An 18,944-nucleotide genomic window follows, 5' to 3' on the forward strand; every position below is an offset into this window, starting at 1 on the left:
GCGAGAGTGAAGTGCTCTAATAGGGTGATATGGTACTTATGGTAGATAAGATGGGGCCTGATTATTTAAGACCTTGTATGTGAGGAGCAGAATTTTGAATTCTGGATTTAACAGGAAGCCAATGAAGGGAAGCGAAAACAGGAGAAATATGCTCCCTCTTTCTAGTCCCTGTCAAGACTCTTGCTGCAGCATTTTGGATTAGCTGAAGGCTTCTCAGCGAGTTTTTAGGACATCTTGATAATAATGAATTACAGTAGTCCAGTCCAGTCTTAAATTAGGTCCAATTTTAGACTTAATTTAAGAAAAATGAAACCACAAAGGCAACTTCATAACTAATTTTATTGTAAGACACAGTCATTGTGCAATGTAAATAGAAATTGGCCTATACAATGTATCCACAAGTAATTGTTATGATGTATTATGTTTATATCATACAGTCATAGGTTTGCTTACTATTTATTTACTACAAATAAGTCAGTTTTATAAGAATCCACACTGCACTGAACAAAGTATGCACAGAAGAATTTATGACTGTATCACTCATTGTATCATATTCATCACTGTACAAATATATTTATAGATCACAGTGTAAAAAAATGATGTAGGGTTTGTGGAGACGGTTCAAAGTTCAAACTCCCAGACCAGCTGGGGAATTTCTAGACAAGATACAGAAAAGATGACTTACCACTACTCCCTTTGAGGCTGCATCCCGCTCACAAATATACAAATTAAATACATTCTTTGTTGAACATACTGCAAAGAAACTATATAATACAGTATATTACATTCAATATTTTCCCAAAATTATTTAATGTGACAGAGAAAACACACAAGGACAAAACAAAACCCCCCAAACAAACAGCAAAACACAAAATGAACTATAACGTATCACTCTTGAAAACTGGAGGACATTTTTATTACAATACAATACGAAACATGAACATTTCCCCTAAAGAGCACTGAACCTGGCATTTGCAATTGACAAAAGAATGAATGCAACTTGTGGTCATCGTGATACCAAAGTTTTGGGTGGTACATTATTATCAACAAAATGGCAAATTTTACAGTAAGAAATGTATCAAACACGTATTTATAAAACTATATGACAATGTTATTACAGCATTTGCATTACAGTCAGCTGCCACAATATACTCAGTAAATTTTGCAGGAAACCACTGGCTACAGTAAACATGTAATAGCTATAACTAAACACACAAACATTCATACACTACCCATGAAACAATAAAGCTTCTTGTAGACTGCAATGAATAAACAATAGCAAATTGTATTATTTATTGAATAGAATGCTTTGAAATGACTGGAATTGACATTTTCAGAATGCATTATTGTCAGTCAACAAAAATAGTTGATTACAATTTGCAACACTAAAGGGAACTTGCGCAGATATCTCTAGCTAGTTTTAAATTCTGCGTAAGGGGAGCTGTGCCGTTATTTTAAGAAGAGCTTTAAGCATGCCAGTCTGCCCAAGCTACAGGAAAGAAAATGATTAGCAGCCAATCTAGAGATATATATAATGGCTCCTAGACGCAAAGAAAATATTTGTTGCTGCACTTGGACCGCCCTCGAGCAATCATCTTTAGTTCAAATCACAGATCTATTGCAAGTTTTAAGTTGCACACTTGAAAATGCATGCTCACAGGCCAACACCACAGCAATGTTAACGCCTAACGTTAGGCTTTATTTAGGCACAGTGGTGCTTTTTTTCTTAAATACATCATGTCAACATGCTAACTTGCTAACAATATGATGTGCAATGTTTGATTAAGAAAAAAAAAGGCAATTTGGCAGTAGTGCTGGAGAATCACAATATTAGTATTCTCAGCCTCAGTGCCAATGTCCACATCACAGCTTCACAGAATTGTGCTCCCACACCTCACTCTTAGGCTGTCTCCCTGGCAAATCATGTCTTCCAGAAATAGTCATAAGAGTTAACACAGAATGTGCTAGAGACAATAGAGATTATTGCTTTTGATTTTGAATTTTTATTGTTGTAAAATACCTTTTTAAGAGGGACAGACACCTTCAGCTACTTTACAGCACGTGTCATTTTGATTTCACACATGAAACAAGCAGCAGTAGAACATTTCTCAATCTGCACAATTGATTTAGAAAAGATTTTACACTTGATGCTATTTCTGATGAAACCCTAGGAGCACACAGCCTTATAGCCTCCCTGTGGAACTGCTGTGATGTACTAACAAAAAATAAGAGGTTGAGCTAGAGTTTCAGAGTTAAAGATGTAGAGTCTTTAATTTTGGATGGACAGGGTTAGAAATGAGTACATTGAAGGGACGGGTCAAGCTAAGAGTTTTGGAGACCAAGATAGAGAGGCAAGGCAGAGTAGAAATAGTGAATATGTTGAACAGTATGAAGTATGAAGCAACTAGGGAGGAACAAAAGAGGAAGTCCACTCCACAGAGGAGTTTCATGGATGTACTGGATGAGGAAGGATGAGGTTGGTGTGACAGAGGACAATGTAATAGGAGGCAGATGATTCACTGCAGTGGCCTCTGTTTAAATAAATATACAGTTTTTGTCTGAAGGAAAGTGCAAATAATTATTTTAGGTCTGTAGCTCCATTTGTTCCTGTTCATTGTGAGCTATCTTGTAAATACTTCCAGATGCAGCCTTGGTGGGATTGCAGCCACGTTTTCTACAATGGGATTAGCATGAAGGCTCTGCTTTGCCTTAAAGGAATTATCCATAGTTAACAACATACAGTTATGCTCCACAAGGTTTCCAGGGGTACAAGGAAGCATAAAAAACTAAACAAACTGAACAAGTACTCCAATAAAAGTAGCTTATCTTGAGCCACTGTGAGCTAAGATCGTGGCTCAAGAGTTGGGAGTTCGCCTTGTAATCGGAAGGTTGCCGGTTCGAGCCCCGGCTTGGACAGTCTCGGTTGTTGTGTCCTTGGGCAAGACACTTCACCCGTTGCCTACTGATGGTGGTCAGAGGGCCCGGTGGCGCCAGTGTCCGGCAGCCTCGCCTCTGTCAGTGCGCCCCAGGGTGGCTGTGGCTACAATGTAGCTTGCCATCACCAGTGTGTGAATGTGTGCGTGAATGGGTGGATGACTGGATATGTAAAGCGCTTTGGGGTCCTTAGGGACTAGTAAAGCGCTATATAAATACAGGCCATTTACCATTTTACCATTCCTAATCAGCAGCATATTTCTTCTAGAAGCAAGTGTTGTGCCATCCTGGCAGCCATCCTGAAAAGTCCAGGACTTACTGGGGGCAGTTATTTTGGAACATGTGAATTCAGTTTGTGATGTCAGTGAAACCTTTTCTGTTTATTTACGTTTAGGGTGGACACCAGTATTGTCCTCTGAACATATCAATGTCTGTACATAACCCATTTCTCACTCTGAGTGATGTACCAATAAACTGGAGTCTTGACCAAGAAACATTGGCAGCCTCCAACCCATGATGTAACTGTAATGATGTAAATACAAATAACCCCAAACAAAACCAAGCAGTCCAGGGTTTTAGTTTGCTTGTAGATTTAAAATGGCATAACTGCAGCACAGATACGTGCTTCTTTATATCAGAAAGTAGAAGTTTAGTGAGTTGTTTTTGTCTCTATTTCATCTTATTTTGAGCTGATCAATCTCATTTCCAGCTTTCTGACTGTTACAAGCTTAACTTGTTAATGCAAACCTGAAAGGTTTGCTTCAAGCAAGCAAGCAATTTATTTATATAGCACTTTCAGACAACTCCCAGCTGAAAACAAAGTGTCGTACACCTAACATGAAAAACGAAAAGCACATTAAAATAAATTAAATTAAAACAATAAAATCAGCACCTTAGATCGAATTAAAGCACTAAAACCAGGGTCAAACTGTGTCAAAAGCCAATGAATAAAAATATAGGCAACTCTTCAGTTCATACAATAACAAATACCAAATCTCTCAGAGACTAAGTGTAAAATCACAATCACTGTGGTATAAGTGAGGGCATGTACAGAATGAAATTGGGGATTTCTCTTTATTTTGATGGCACATCCCAGGGAAAAAGACACTGGGACACATAATAATGAGGAGCCGACTAAACCTAAGAAATGTGTGACAGACTCATGGGGACCCAGCTAGTTTTAAATATATCACACACGTATGGGGACTATCAAATTCACATTGCATCACAAACCACTCATCGCTGCATGAGTGGCCTACTTGAGCCAAGAAAATAACAAAAGGACTGCAACACTCAGTGAATATGCTTGGAATACTCATCTCCTGTTTCATCTGAGCAAAACAAGGATGCAGGTTTATTTTCATCTCATTTATTTGCAGTCCAACAGGTCCTCATCACAAGAGATGGCTCAAAGGTGGATGCAACTCTGAAAAAACTTGTGGAGTATGCAGTATCTTTCTTAGTTGTCACTGGCACCTTAGACCTGAAGGGAAAAGGTATCGAGACACATAATAACGACGACCTAGCTACACTTTAGAAATGTGTGGCATGCCAATGGGTCTTAACCAAGATAAATCTTGAACGAGGCAGATAGTAAGCAATGTAATAAATGTGACCAACTGCAATTCTAAGTGTAGCAGCATCAAGCAGTGTGGACATAATGTGACAGACATATACTGTACTATACTGTATGTATAGTTCCTTATCTTTTCACCCCCCCAATAAAAAAAAATTGCTTTAGGGAAAGAAAAGTGCTATAAGCTTTTATTACTCCAAGGACACGATCAGGAGAACCAATGTGTTAAAATATCTCTCTGTTCTTTTCAGATTTCCGGAAGCTAAAGTTTGTAAATAGTTTTTAATAAAAGTTTTAATAATATCCAGCTGGGCATATTTTTTTTTGAATGGCAGAGAGCTGTTGTAGCCATAGAGATATAGCAAGCCTTGTATTCTAATAGTCGTGCAATATTGTTTTTTGTCTTAACAGTCTCTTTTGTTGTGGAGTTCCTGACAATAAAAATCACTGCTGAGCAACTGTGAGGAAAGTAAAATAGTAAGTAAAGTTTTTTTTCTGTCAAATGCGCACTGTTTCAGTAGATACTCACCTACATATTTAAAAAAAAAAAGCCATCCTAGTCAAACAATTGGATCTCAATGGCCCTGAGCGGCTGAAATCCCAAGCCCATTCTTTTCCTTAATGTCATCCTGTGCATTTCCTGATTCTCTCAAATACCCTTGTTTGGGATGTTACGAATATGTCACATAATTTAATTTAATTAAATAATAAAAATAAAGTCAAATTCAAATGGGTGGCGGTAGCTCAGTGGGTAGAGCAGGTCGCCTATTGATCGGAAGGTTGGTGGTTCAATCCCTGGCTCCTCCAGTCTGCATGCCAAGTATCAATTGCCCAAGTTGCTCTCCAATGCATCTGTCGGAGTGTGAATGTAGTTAGAAAGCATTCAGTTTAGAGAAAGTACTTGTAGATTGGTTGAATGTGTCATGTTGTATAGCCTCTGCCACTAGGTCATAATTATGAGGCCCTTCATTGCCCTATCTATTAATGTCCTAAATGTTTATACTCTTTTTAATCCTATGGAATATTCAATGTGTCTCACCCATTGAATAGAGCTTCAGTCAAGTCATTGATGGGAATCATTCAGTTTGCATATTAATCCATTGTTATTATCATTATTAGCTTTTTGTCACTGATAAGAGATTCGGTTCTCCAGATTTTACTTGCCTGGCTTTAACAGGATTCAAAGGGAGCATGTTTTCTTAATTTAAGAAATTCTTTTATGAAGTATGTCCCCCTATCTGCTGTGATGGCTGTTACCGTTGCCGGTCATGCACACATGCACTGTTACATTTTGAGGGAAAAGGACAAAAAAAAAAAAAAATACCAGAACTAATCCTTTTAAACTGCAAAGAATGTAGGCACTAACAAGTGACTAAACTGAGGGTAAATATGAACTGCTGAGATGAACGAACTTAAATGAAATTGAGTTTACTGAGGTGAGGTTTTGTTGACAATACAAACATGTACATGTACCTCTACCATTAGACAGTTACATAAGTTAATTTGTTTGTGTGCCTGTGTGAATGTGTGTATGTGGTGGTGTTTCAGTCTTAGAACATACGAGTATGTTGTGTTTCCTGCTTTCTGGTTGATGCTTTAATGTCATTGTACCCCTCATTAGTATTTTCCACAGGCGTGAGCTTGGGCTTTGTGCCATTTGCTTCAAATTCCTGCCCCACGCTGACACTATGGCTGTTTTCCTGCAGGGGCCACATTTCCTGCCAAGTGAGCGATGGATGATGAGCTGGGTGTCTGCTAAGGAGGGGCCTCCTCTGCCTGTAGTTAGCCCACACCTGCACAATAGTCTCTTTGAAAGGCCGTGTTGTTAGTGTGTAAAGGATGGGGTTAAGTGCGCTGTTGATGGGGAGAATAAATATGACTACCCAGGAGCTGATGGTACCTGTCAGAGAACAGAGAAAGAAATACAATTACAGTGTTAATTACTTAGTCTGTCTAGATTGTTACATTTAACAACTACTGACATCACAAATTAAAAATGATATACAAATACTATCCTTAACCTCAAAATAAATTGTCATCATGCATAATCTAATGCATAATGGTATTCTTATGCAGTAGTAAAACTTATGGGAAACGCTTTAAGAAAACACAGAATGATCCATATTGGGAGCACTTTGCTCCGTTTGACCTTAAAAGGCAGGACTTTACAACCTGATGCTTTGCAAGAGAATGTATCTGTAGCCATCTCTGATTCACTGTAATCAATTTCAAAAATCATCTAAAACACATCACGTGGCATTTAAATGTATTCTTAACCCACTTCTCCCCCCAAAAAACCAGATACTTCAACACACACAAATCAGCAACACATTATCACTTTCTTTTGCCAAAGACGTGTGATTACAAACTGCTAATGACCTGGTCAATGATGATGTCACTAAAAAAAAAATCAAATGAATAATGAATAATGAATAATAAAATGAAGCCTGTCATGAATAACCTTAAAGCAAAAATCAGTAAAACAGTAGGATATAAAAAAAAAAAAAAAATCATTAAAAATAATAAAATCTATACACAGGTAATCAGTCACATCCATCATCGTATCCATGTGGTATTAGTTAAAAGTCTAGCAGCTACATTCTGCTGAACCCTTATAAAGACCTGCCTGCATTCATCAAATCATCTGCTTCTTTTAGTGAGTTGCAGCAGACACAGCTGAGCTAAGAGGCCAAAAATGTTGTAGAGGCAAACTGTGAGGCTAATTAGGTAGTATTTTACTCAAAATGCTCTTTTTCATCAAAGTGTTTGTTTAAATGCTTGTCATTCTTTTACTGTACCGGGAATCTCCACCTGCAGCAGCGAGAGGATCTTGAGGATGAAAATGGGGATCCAGCAGAGAGAGTCAGTAATGACGATAGAGAAGAATCTTTTGGCAATGGTCACCTCTTTTTTGATGTGGTTGCTATATTTAGTGGTCTGAGTGCCTGTTCTCTGGATGTTATAAAACATACTTGCATAGGAGAGGACAATGATGAGGAATGCCACCAGGTTAAGACCTACGGAAAGATTTCATACAAACAAGTTTAAATTTGCAGTACTTGAATGTACATGTATAATAAATCTTTGCATCCAGAGCAAATAAATAAATGCAAAACCCCCCCACATATAAAACAGATATACTAAATACAGAACCTGTACTTTTACAGTTACCTTTGGAGAAGAAGTAAAAACAAAAAAAAAACAACAAGTGAAAACATGAACAAAAATCTTCAAAGCACTGTTTCAAGAACAAATCCTCACCCAGGAAAATAACGACGGAGTAAACGTGAGCCCATAGAGTCTCTGGTTGTTCAGAGTGCAGTGGAAAGCAGACACCATTGGTCCCGTAAAAGTTGCGAAACAGCCCCTTGCAAACTAATGGGAGGAAGGCAATAATAAAACCAAACACCCATATCCCAAGAAGGATGGTGACAGTTCGTCGCCAGCCAGGAGTCAAGTACTGGAAAGGGTAGACTATGCAGATGTATTTCTCCAGCGTTAGATATGTGAGGAGCAGGACAGATACTTCAGTGGACAGCATGGCCAAAGAGCCAATGACCTGACACTGGCTGCTATCCATCCACGCCTGGGCGTGCCGGTTGTACTCGCCTCGAAACTTTAGGTCATATGCACCGATCATGAAGAGGTAGATGCCCATCAACCCATCTGCACCTGCGAAGAAAAAGCAGCTGATTTACAAATTACTTATGAGATTTTGGTATAAGATTATATCCTGATATTTCTGGAGTATTTGGCTGAACATATAGCTATAACGATGTATTTGGGCTGCTTTGCTTCAGAAAATTTAGTTTCATTACTTTAGATTAATTAAGAAATGTGAGCACAATGTCAGTTGGACTTATTTTAACACCAAATAAACACTGCAGTGCTCTGAAAAAAAAGACAAGTTCAAAAATTGGTCAACACGAAAGGATTGAATCTGTAAGAAGGAGATTAATGATAACATGCTGACAGCAGCCACTCAACCTCGGAAATCCATGCATATTAAGAGGAACCAGGGATACTATAGGCCAACATCAGTCTTTCATGCGGTCTAAACTGTTATGAAAAGGAAATGAATGATATGATCAGTTTGAAATGGTGCAAAAATATACCCATTAGCATTCTTGCTGAAACTCTTGAGGAAAAGGAGTAGCGGCTGGGCTCGTTTTAACTTAGCATTAAGACTTTGAATAGGAAAAAAAACTAGCTCTGTTCTGTTCAAGGGAAACAAAACTGACACATTAACTAGAGAACTCAAGGCAAAACTAATGAAAGAGAAACAGAATAATGTATGTTCAGTGTTTTAAACTAGAATGCTGATTTTATGTTCTTCTACTCAAAGAGGAAGGTTCTTCCGAGTTAAATTTTACTTGAGGGGAGAATGATTTAGGATATCACAGCTAGTTAGAAGCCAGTTTTGAAGAAATCGACATACACTTTAAATGTTGCGTATTATTAAAGAACATGTAAGGGATACCCATTCATCCATCCATCCTGTTAACCGCAGTTTAGGGTCACAGGCGTGATGGAGCATACAACAGTGCTGCATATTTATAGATTCTGAACAAAAATGAAACAGCTGAGTTTTACACTTGAATTTCAAAACTTTTAAACATCTTATCTAAACCAAGAAATGTTCAAGGAGTTTGAGGATTAACATTTAAATGCAATCTAAATTCTGACATGTAAAATGGGGAAATATTTAATATTGCAGAGTATTCTTGGGTCTCTCAGTCTAATTTGAAAAAAATAGGTCATGTTATTCATGTTAAAAAAAAGGTTCATTTCTTTCAGTTGTATCTTGTCACGATCCGCAGTGGCAGACCGAGTGGAGAGTGTGTGGAGGACTCAGACACAGGCGAAGACACGAAACTGAGTTCAAACGAAAAGCGAGCCTTTATTTTGGCTGATGACATGGGGGTCAAACAAGGCAGAAGCACAGTGACCATGACAGTATCTGTTCCATTAAAAAAAACATTCAAATGTAATACAAGTGGATTTGATCTATTCATGAGAAACCTTTTCAAATAAATGAACTTGCAGACATTGCTCAAGATTTCCAGCAAAACACAAGTAAGCACACTGCAAGTATCAGTGAGCAACATTTTAATAGAATGAAACACAGTATCAACTAATGGAGGTGTCCAAAGTCAAATTGATTTTATCCAAAGTAAAGAAGGGCTTTTTCTGTGTGAAATGATGATTAGAGTAAAACCTTTGAAGAGGTTATGGCATTTTACATGCACTGGTAAAACTGCTTATTTACATTCAAAGCACGATCAAATGGAATTAGAGTGACCGGACTATAAGAAGATCAATAATAAGGCTCAGTAGACTGAGAGTTGGGGAAAAAAAATGAACACATACAGATTTTGCTATAGAAGAAAAAGCAAGACTCCAATCAGCACAAGTGCATTCGTATTAGTTCCTATAACAGTTGGGGGATATATTAACATTCACCAGCATTTCTCTGATTGGAAAAAGTGTTCTATTTGCAACAGCAACACTTCATTTATCAGAGACATCTTTTGGTTTTCCTGTTTTTAGAAAAGAATTTATACAGCAGCAGAATAATGACCACAATACAAGCTTTCCGAGAGCTACGAAAGAAAAAACATCAACTGTCACTGATTTTGCTCTATAAGCCACCCACCTTCATCCCCATGGAACGTTTGTGGGGGCATTTGAAGACTAAGAAAACTTTCTCGATAAAACAAGAAACTTTTTGGGGATGTTGTGAGATGGTATAATATGGGATATGAAGTTTTGTACAAACCTGTAGATTCCAAGGTTCGAAATATTCATGTGATTACAAATGTAAATATAAGCTGCGGAGCCAATATTTTTTATGATAAAAAGTCTAAACAAATACAAACTATAGGTATCATCACTAGACCTACTAGAGTTTCTGAATCAGAATCAGAATACTTTGTTAATCCCAGAGGAAATTATGTGGTCACAGTTGCTCCAAGACAGTAAGAACAGTAACTAAATAAACTAAAGTAATTACTACAATCTATATTACAATATTATAAAACATAACAAAATACCTCTTATGCAAATAGCTCAAATTATAAACATCCCAGTATATTACACAAATAAATTAGTTGACACTGAGGTGCCCTTCTTGTTAAGACTTTGACCCCTACTGTACATCATTTTTTTTTATATAAACGTTAGAAAAAGCAACATTTAAAGCCCAAACCTCAAATTTGTGTTGCTTAGTTAAGTTAGTTTTTCAGTGTGGAATTTGATTGTCACCCCTTGCGACAACTGACGAAAAATGCACTTCACAGCCTTCACTCAAGAAGCAGTGGGTCTCTTTGTTAGGTTGCCGTAATGAGTCCATTACAGCTTGCTGCAAGTAAGGTGAGGAGGACAATGCACTCAAAAACTTGTGCGTACCCCCTCGGGCAGAAATTCTTGAGAGCATGTAACTTTCTCTTCAAAACTAACAAACTAACAAAAGGTTATGTCTGTGAAGGTTCTCAGTCATCCAGGTCATCTTAGTCAAAGGAGCTTGCCTTTCCTGGACTGCGCTGTGCATATTGAAGAGAATGGCAACCTCAACATCGAAGTTTACCGGAAGCCCACACACACGGACCAGTACCTCCTCTTTGACTCCCATCACCCTCTGGAACACAAACTTGGAGTAATTAGGACCCTACACCACCGGGCAGAACATGTTCCCTCTAAGCCTGAAGGGAAAAAGAAGGAACACACACATGTAAAGGAAGCACTCAAAACATGCGGTTATCCTAATTGGGCGTTTATAAAGTCAGCAAAGATGCACAGAAAAGAAGACCAGACACCAGCGAAGGAGGATAAGAAGGACAGACTCAACAACATTGTCATCCCCTATGTAGCCGGTGTATCAGAAAAACTCAGGAGAGTTTTCTCCAAGCATGACATCCCGGTGCATTTCAGACCCAGCAACACACTCAGACAAAAACTGGTTCACCCGAAAGACAAAACTCCTAAACACAGACTTAACAACGTGGTGTATGCTGTACAGTGCAGCGAGGAATGCCCAGACCTCTACATTGGAGAGACCAAACAGCCACTTCACAAGCGCAAGGCACAACATAGAAGAGCCACCTCCACAGGACAAGACTCAGCAGTCCATCTGCATCTTAAGGATAAAGGACACTCTTTCGAGGATGCCAATGTTCACATTTTGGACAGAGAGGACAGATGGTTTGAAAGAGGAGTGAAAGAAGCCATCTATGTCCACTGTGAGCGACCATCTTTGAACAGAGGCAGTGGTTTACGACACCAACTGTTTGCCATCTATAATCCAGTTTTGAATTCCCTTCCCAGACGCCTTAACGCCCACTCACATCCTGGGCCATCTGACCTCAGGAATTCGCATGATAAGGTGGGGCCAGGTTTCACAATGAGCTCACCCGAAACCCTGGTTGATTGGGACCCACACCCAGTTTCACATCTTGGCTCAGGCGATTAGAGATCATCAGGGGGTCCTTTTGTCCCTCTGTGGGGGGACACTCCCACTAGGTTTAAATCTGGGACTCCACACCATTTGACCTTAGAACTGAAGAAGCTTCTCAGATGAGAGGTGAAACGTCTTCAAGCAACTTAAAGAAGTCCAGACGCTTTTCTTTGCAAGCTCCTTTGACTAACAAAAGGTTAGAAGTTCAAAAAGCAAGCTGAGACGTTATACATCTGTCTTAAAAGACTGTTCAATGTGCAATCTCCATCTCTTGGAATAATTAGAATTTGATATACAAAACATGACTATGCATCGTACACCAACCATTGTTTCATGCTTGAAACTCTTGGAGAGAAAAAGAACTAAAACTAAAAGATAACTACCAGCCCCATCTGGTATTTTCTTTTATACCTACTTTCAATTCTGTTTGCAAAGTTATCACAATGTTTTTTTCTTAAATTTGTGATTTAATTCACAACTTATATCCTCTGATGAATTGCCCACTGCTTCATCAGTCATGGATTAATGTTTATTTCTTTGATAGTTTGGTGAATTCATTACTCAAATCCTCCTCCTTAGTCCTGTTAATAATTCTTTTGATGCTGAATCAGACCAAAGCTCTTTAGAAGGCATTAATTGTGGACCTGGAATAAAATAACTAAACACTGCTATTAAGTTTTCTTTTGTATGTTTTGGGTTTTTTTTATGTTATAATGTGTCATAGAAAGATTGTAAGGGTACAAAAATTAAACTTGCCGACTGTGTGATGGGGCTCCTATATAGTCACTTAAAGATCATGAATACTTTGGCTTTCTTAGGAAAAGGCAATGGCTGATACAAGCATAATTAATTCATGTCAAGTCTTGTTCCAGTTCTAAGTACGGATGACTCAACACTTTCATGTTTGTACTTTGTTATTGGTTCATTTCTTCCTTGACTCTTTCCGCTCCTTTAATAGCCATATTAAAAGCAATATGCAAACACATCCTGCTTGCATTAAGATACTCTTTTTAAACTCTTCAGCTAAAGTAGCAGAGAATAAGTCATATTTAAAATGCTTTACTTTTCTCATCATCATAAGCTTCATTTTTGGCTTTCTTGGCCAAAAATCTACTTGCTAACGAAAACAGTTCTCATATCACATTCACACACCAGTGCACTCCACAAAAAGACTGGATTTACTTTTCCACTGTGTTTGAAACCACAAAACTCTGAGCTCTGGCTCAGGACATCAGTTGCGACCGGTTACCGGTAAGGGGAGGAAGATAGGACAAAGACATGCTGTGGGAGAAAGCCAAAGATTAATAATAACTAAAGATTACATGTCACCTGATCCAGCCCTTACTATATGCTTTATCAAAAAGAAAGATTTAAATCTAATTTAAACCAAGTCGGATCCTCTTTAGCCTCCAGAACGGCTTTACTTTGTTGTTGCACAAACTCAACATGATGCTGGAAACATTCTTCAGAGTTTAGGCTGTACCAACATGATAGCATCATACCAGATTTGCTGCTGATTTGTTGGCTGCACATACATGATGCGGTTTCCCCATTCCAATCCCAAGGTGCTCTAACAGACTGAGATCAGGTAACTGTAGAGGCCATTTGAGAACAAGTGAACTTACTGTCATGTTCAAGAAACCAGTTTGAGATGTTTTGAGCTTTGTGACATAGTGTGTCATGGACTGTTATCCTTTTGTGAGTAGATAAAAGAAAATGCTAAACTGTGATCATAAACGGGTCGGCATGATCAGCAACAATGATTTGTGATTTGTTGTGTACTTAGAAATGCACGTCTAGATACCTTGGTTATAGCGAATGTCAATTTGAGTCAACCTGTCTACATGCCTTGAGCTGCTGCAATTTGATTGGTTGATTTGTGTTAACAAGCAGTTGAATAGCTGAACCCATCAAAGTGACTGGCGAGTGTAGTTCAGCTGTATCTCAGTCAAAACTGCTTTTTGCCACTTAGTATGCATCATATATAAAAGCAGTTTTATGACAAGAGTTAAGTTTGAATATATATTTACTATTTTTACATATCATGTTAATCATGTCTTATCTTAATGACTTTTTATTTCTTTGGATGATGAGAATATCTTATCTAATCAACTGCCAGCTTTTTGCATTTAGTAGTATTCATGAGGATTGCCAGTGTATTTAATATTAAACCTTTATTATTGAAACATGGTGATAGGCACGGTGGAAACTAATTTCATGCTTTGTGCTGCCTTTGACATTCAAGGCTATCAGAAGGACACAGTGTTGGAAGAATATGTCAGTTGTAATCTAGAAACTGCAACAGCAAACAATAAAATCTTTGTAGCCAGTGAAAGTTATATCCTAAAAGTTATACGAGTTTTCCACTTTAAATGTAGTAACGTCACTTACAGCAGAGGGAGATGATGCACATGGCATGTAGTTTGTTCTCTGAGCGAATGTACGACCGCATGCAGATGACGAAGATATTGCCGAAGCAGGTGGTAGCAGACACAACCCAGACGAAGACCCTCAGCACAATATTGGCCAGTAGGTTCTCAAAGGATGAGATTCCATCAGTGTTGGGCTTACAACTACGCACATGAGGAGCATAGCCACAGTACTGGAATTTCTTGAAGTAGCTGTAATTACGCAAAAAAAAAAAGTGTAAGGTTAAGCAACAGACAAAAGGAGATTGTTTATTTGAACCAAAAAGGTTCTGGGTCAATCAAGGCAACAGGAAAATACCACACTCTAAATGTCTTTTCTTTTTATACATACTGGCAGGTGCAGAAATAAGAGACAGGAATAAAGCAAGAAGGGGTATTCTGGTGATCTGAAGTGCCAATTTTATATGGAAATAATAGCACCCGAAGCTGTGAGACTCTAAAGGTGGTGAACCTAATCAAGAAGCCAACTTAAATTAAAATGAGTGCTTTTGTCTTTTGTCTTTCTACCCAGGTGGAGACCTGCAAAAGTTTAACAGTAATCATTTTATCCAAAGAAAGAATTAAAGGGTTTATTCAGCTGAATTATCTGCCCATCTCCCACCATCAACCCCTGTATAGAAATTGACATGTCATTTATGGTCCTTACTAGGGCTGGGCCATATCATACCGTTCATGGTAATACCGGTGTAATGTTGGGCAAAGATAAGAAAATGAAATATCGCGATAGAATATGGGTAAAATGCGAATGCGCAGTGCCTTTGTTTTCATACACACATGGCGGAAAAAGCGTGCTGGCGACGGAAAATGAGAAGGACGAAAGCGGATCGTTGAATGAAACAGATGAACCAGAATTGGTTTGTAAAAATGCGGCAACTTCACTAGTGTGGAACTGGTTTAGCTTTCGTCCATCAGATACACAACAAAGCACTATTTTTGTTAGCGCATGCTAGCGACGGCCGTATTTTGGAAAGTACGGCACACTTAAAATCAATCCTTTGATTTTTCTGAAAATCGACAGAGCCCCTTATAATCCCGTGTGCCTTATGTATGAATTCTGGTTGTGTTTACTGACCTCGAAACGATTTTATGTGCTACACGGCGCTCGAAAATCTGTCAAATGTTTTAGTACGACTTTGCTAAGCTAAGAAACCCGCACCGCTTGATAGATTGTCGGAGCATTGCAGCTATCGTAGGCAGGAGCCTCGCGGAGTGATACGTACTTTGCTTCAACATAATATCAGCAAGGAATTTGCATTTGCACTGTTAAATTTTTATATAACTTTAATGCACATAAAAAACTGCTGCTTGTTTAAGTGAAAATACATTGATTTTTTTTTCCACTAATAAAGTTGTGGAGTTGTAAAGTATTTTGGCTACTGTCAATTATATTGTCAGTTATATCATTATAAATTTTCAAACGTATATCGTGATAAATATTTTTGGTCATATTGCCCTGCTCTAGTCCTTACAGTAATTAAAAATGACATTTCAACAAATCAAACTATTTTCCAGCTTCCAATATTGCCCATAGCTAAATGTCAAAGTGAACATGCTACTGTCCTTACAATGTTAATTTGCTTACTATATGTTAATCAGTTATTTTATTGCTATAGTATTAAAGGAATGACATTAATTTACAGAGTATTGACAGTAGTCTCTATTTGGAAAGTCAGAGCATCCTCAGTGCTATTAGAATTCATCCAGGAAAATATGAATTGAGTGCAAAATTAATAATTGGCCAATATTTGTTTCACATTTCTCAAATGTCACACACATGCTGGTGCTCACTCTTCAAAACCAAAGCGGAATGACCTTTTTAGGACAATTAAATTGCGATCAAATCATGATGTTCAAAAATTAACTATGTTGTTTTTTTGTTTTTTTTTAAGTCCCTTTAGTCAATGCACATGTTTTATGGAAATGCACTCTTATAAAGAAACAATCCCTTTGAAAACAGTTCACTGCTTTACTTCTGGAGTTTTCTGAATAATAGGTGCAACAATTTCTTCAAATAGAGATGCAACTTTAAATTTATTTTTTAAATTGCTTTGTGAAATAAAAATGCTATTCCATTCATGTCTAAGGTAGGGTGCTGGCATATATCAAAATATTTATGAATGAAGTAGCTTGAGCACTGCTGCTTTAAAATGCATTTTACTTCTGCAAAATAAGATAGATTTGAATGCAGCTGACACTTACTAAAACTTGTATGAAGCACTATTACAAAGGGAATGTTAAAGAATCTCTGTGACTGTATCCAAGGGTGAAGAGGCATTCATCTTATCATGTTCTCTGTCTTGTTGCATCTCTTCAGGACTTACATGGATGTATCTTGAGTTGTTTTAGCAACAGAAAAGAAGGATTACACTAAGCTTGACTTAATCATCTCTTGGTTGGAAGAGGAGTCTGACAGTCTCAATAAGGCTAGCTCAAAGCTCATTACTAGGATAATATTTCTATGTGTGAGTAACACATTGTCTCTATGACAGTCCAGACTGAACAATAAGGATTTACTGTTTAAACATAGACCATCACAATGGAGTACTTACATATGAGTCAAGTATTTGAGAGGTTCAAACATCCTTCGCTGAATGTTTCCAATTTCTATTCCTTCTATGCTCCTAACAAATATAAAGATGATTTTGTCTTAGTTTGATGCCACACACAATACAGTATGCTGATTTGTTTTGTACACAAAAACGTGAAAACGTGTTTTCACCAAATCTTCTTCTTGGTAAATGGCCTTTCAAGGCCTAAATGGGGGACATTTCTACTAGAAAGAGACATTTTTAGTCTTCTGTTTATTTAGATTTTGACTTTTGTGAATTCAAGCTTGTGCGTATGAAGAAAAAGTATGACAATCACTTGCCGGAATGTCTCAAACAGCAATATGCAGAATATACTGAGGTTCTCAAAAATGGAAAAACATTAAAAAATGATAACCTTCTTCAAACTAGTCAAACTAATCAAATCAAAAACTGGAGCTGACCAAAGTAATTGGACAGGCACCAACATGAAAGATAAGATCAATAAGATAAGATCGATATGAAAGTAAAATAAATATGATATAGTAAAAAAATAATAAATTAGAATAAAAAAAACAGTATATTTACATAAAAGGTTGATTGTAAACCGAGTTTGTGTGGTTACTTGATATCAATTTATTGATTAACTCAGTTTTATTTAATGCTAAACATAGATTTTTTTTAAAATTTTAATGTTATCAGGGATGCATCATCAAATACTTACAATGATTTTAACTTATGTAACTTATCAAAGTGGTCAACTTGCAGCTCCATGATGGGATTGTACGATATATTTCTGCAGAAAAAAGGAGAAAATAAGCAACAATGAACAGCACACACACATAAATGATTAATGAAATTACAGTTCACTGTACATTATGCATGGGAGGACGGAAACAAAGCACAGCAATCTTCAGTGATGCAGTTTCATGAAAACAAATAGAACACCAGTGACATTTAAATATGTCTAGAAGCATTTTATGCATGTCAGCTGCCTCCCACATGTTTATCTTCCTGTCATACTGTCACATTACCTCCTGCTTCACATCTTAAAGGTGTGTCCTTCCTCTGTTCATTTTCTATCTTGTTATCCTCCCACCAGCATATTTATTAGTGGTTAGGGAATCAGTGTATTGACTGTCTTCTGCTTAAAATTTATAATCCCTAGGAAGATGCTATACCACAGTTTGACACTATTTTTGTGGTATTTTCTGTATTTAATCTACAATTATTCTGTATAACAATGTTAAACACAATAATATCACAATGATATTATCCTTGCTATTTATAATTTATTATAAGGGAATTGTCTTTTGCATTCTTTGAGCAATTTAGTTATTACCATTTTATCATTTTTCAATTAAAAGAAGGTAAATACTTCACTCTTTCATGTGTTTCATAGCTTCAGCTTCTAATAACTCTTCATAAAATTAATGCTTACATAACATGTACTTGCTCAATAAATTATGACTTGTCATTGTATATTAAACTAACCAGCCGTACAAAACCCCTTCACAGAACATTAATTTAAAACTGATACAATCATATATTATCTTTGCAATTTGCAATTTTTCATCATTACATAAGTTCTAAAAATTAAAAGGTAGTACAAAACCCCCAGCAAAATTTACTACAGTTTAGTCAAAGTCTGTATACACACTTTTCATTGAAAACATGAAACTATGTCTAGTTTTTGCAAAATGACAAACTGTCAGTCTGCTGTCATTCTCGATGACTACAAAGATATAAATAGCCATAGAGAAGGCTATGGGAAAGGTATCCGCATACAGAACTATGTGTCTGTGGGTATTTGTATAAAGAGAACTCACAGCTGGAGCAAATCCTCAAGTAAGACAAAGAGATTCGGAGGGATTCCTGCCAGTCTGTTTCTGGATAGATCCCTGTGTGCACAGACAAATCCACATCAGTTCTCCAAAAATAAAGAACAATGAATAAATATTGATGTACAACACTGGGCATTTGATGGATGCATACAGATCTTCAGAGGAAGATCCACCCTCAGTAAC

At 37.3% G+C, this 18,944-nt stretch overlaps 1 protein-coding gene across 1 annotated transcript in view; it reads right to left on the reverse strand.

Annotated features, from left to right (window-relative positions):
- Positions 1-3,085: 3,085 nt before the first annotated feature.
- rxfp1 (relaxin family peptide receptor 1) overlaps positions 3,086-18,944 on the reverse strand; it is a 72,821-nt gene continuing 56,962 nt past the window's right edge. Inside the window, exons 12-18 of the mRNA XM_005919398.2 lie at positions 18,747-18,818; positions 17,642-17,713; positions 16,942-17,013; positions 14,355-14,584; positions 7,772-8,182; positions 7,309-7,527; positions 3,086-6,410 (exon numbers count right to left, since the gene is read on the reverse strand). Coding sequence (XP_005919460.1) covers positions 6,061-6,410; positions 7,309-7,527; positions 7,772-8,182; positions 14,355-14,584; positions 16,942-17,013; positions 17,642-17,713; positions 18,747-18,818 — 1,426 coding nt within the window. The 3' untranslated portion in view covers positions 3,086-6,060. The remainder of the gene's footprint in view (positions 6,411-7,308; positions 7,528-7,771; positions 8,183-14,354; positions 14,585-16,941; positions 17,014-17,641; positions 17,714-18,746; positions 18,819-18,944) is intronic.

This window comes from Haplochromis burtoni, unplaced genomic scaffold, assembly GCF_018398535.1.
Source record: "Haplochromis burtoni strain Fernald_Lab_line unplaced genomic scaffold, NCSU_Asbu1 Contig_33, whole genome shotgun sequence".
NCBI lineage: Eukaryota > Metazoa > Chordata > Actinopteri > Cichliformes > Cichlidae > Haplochromis > Haplochromis burtoni.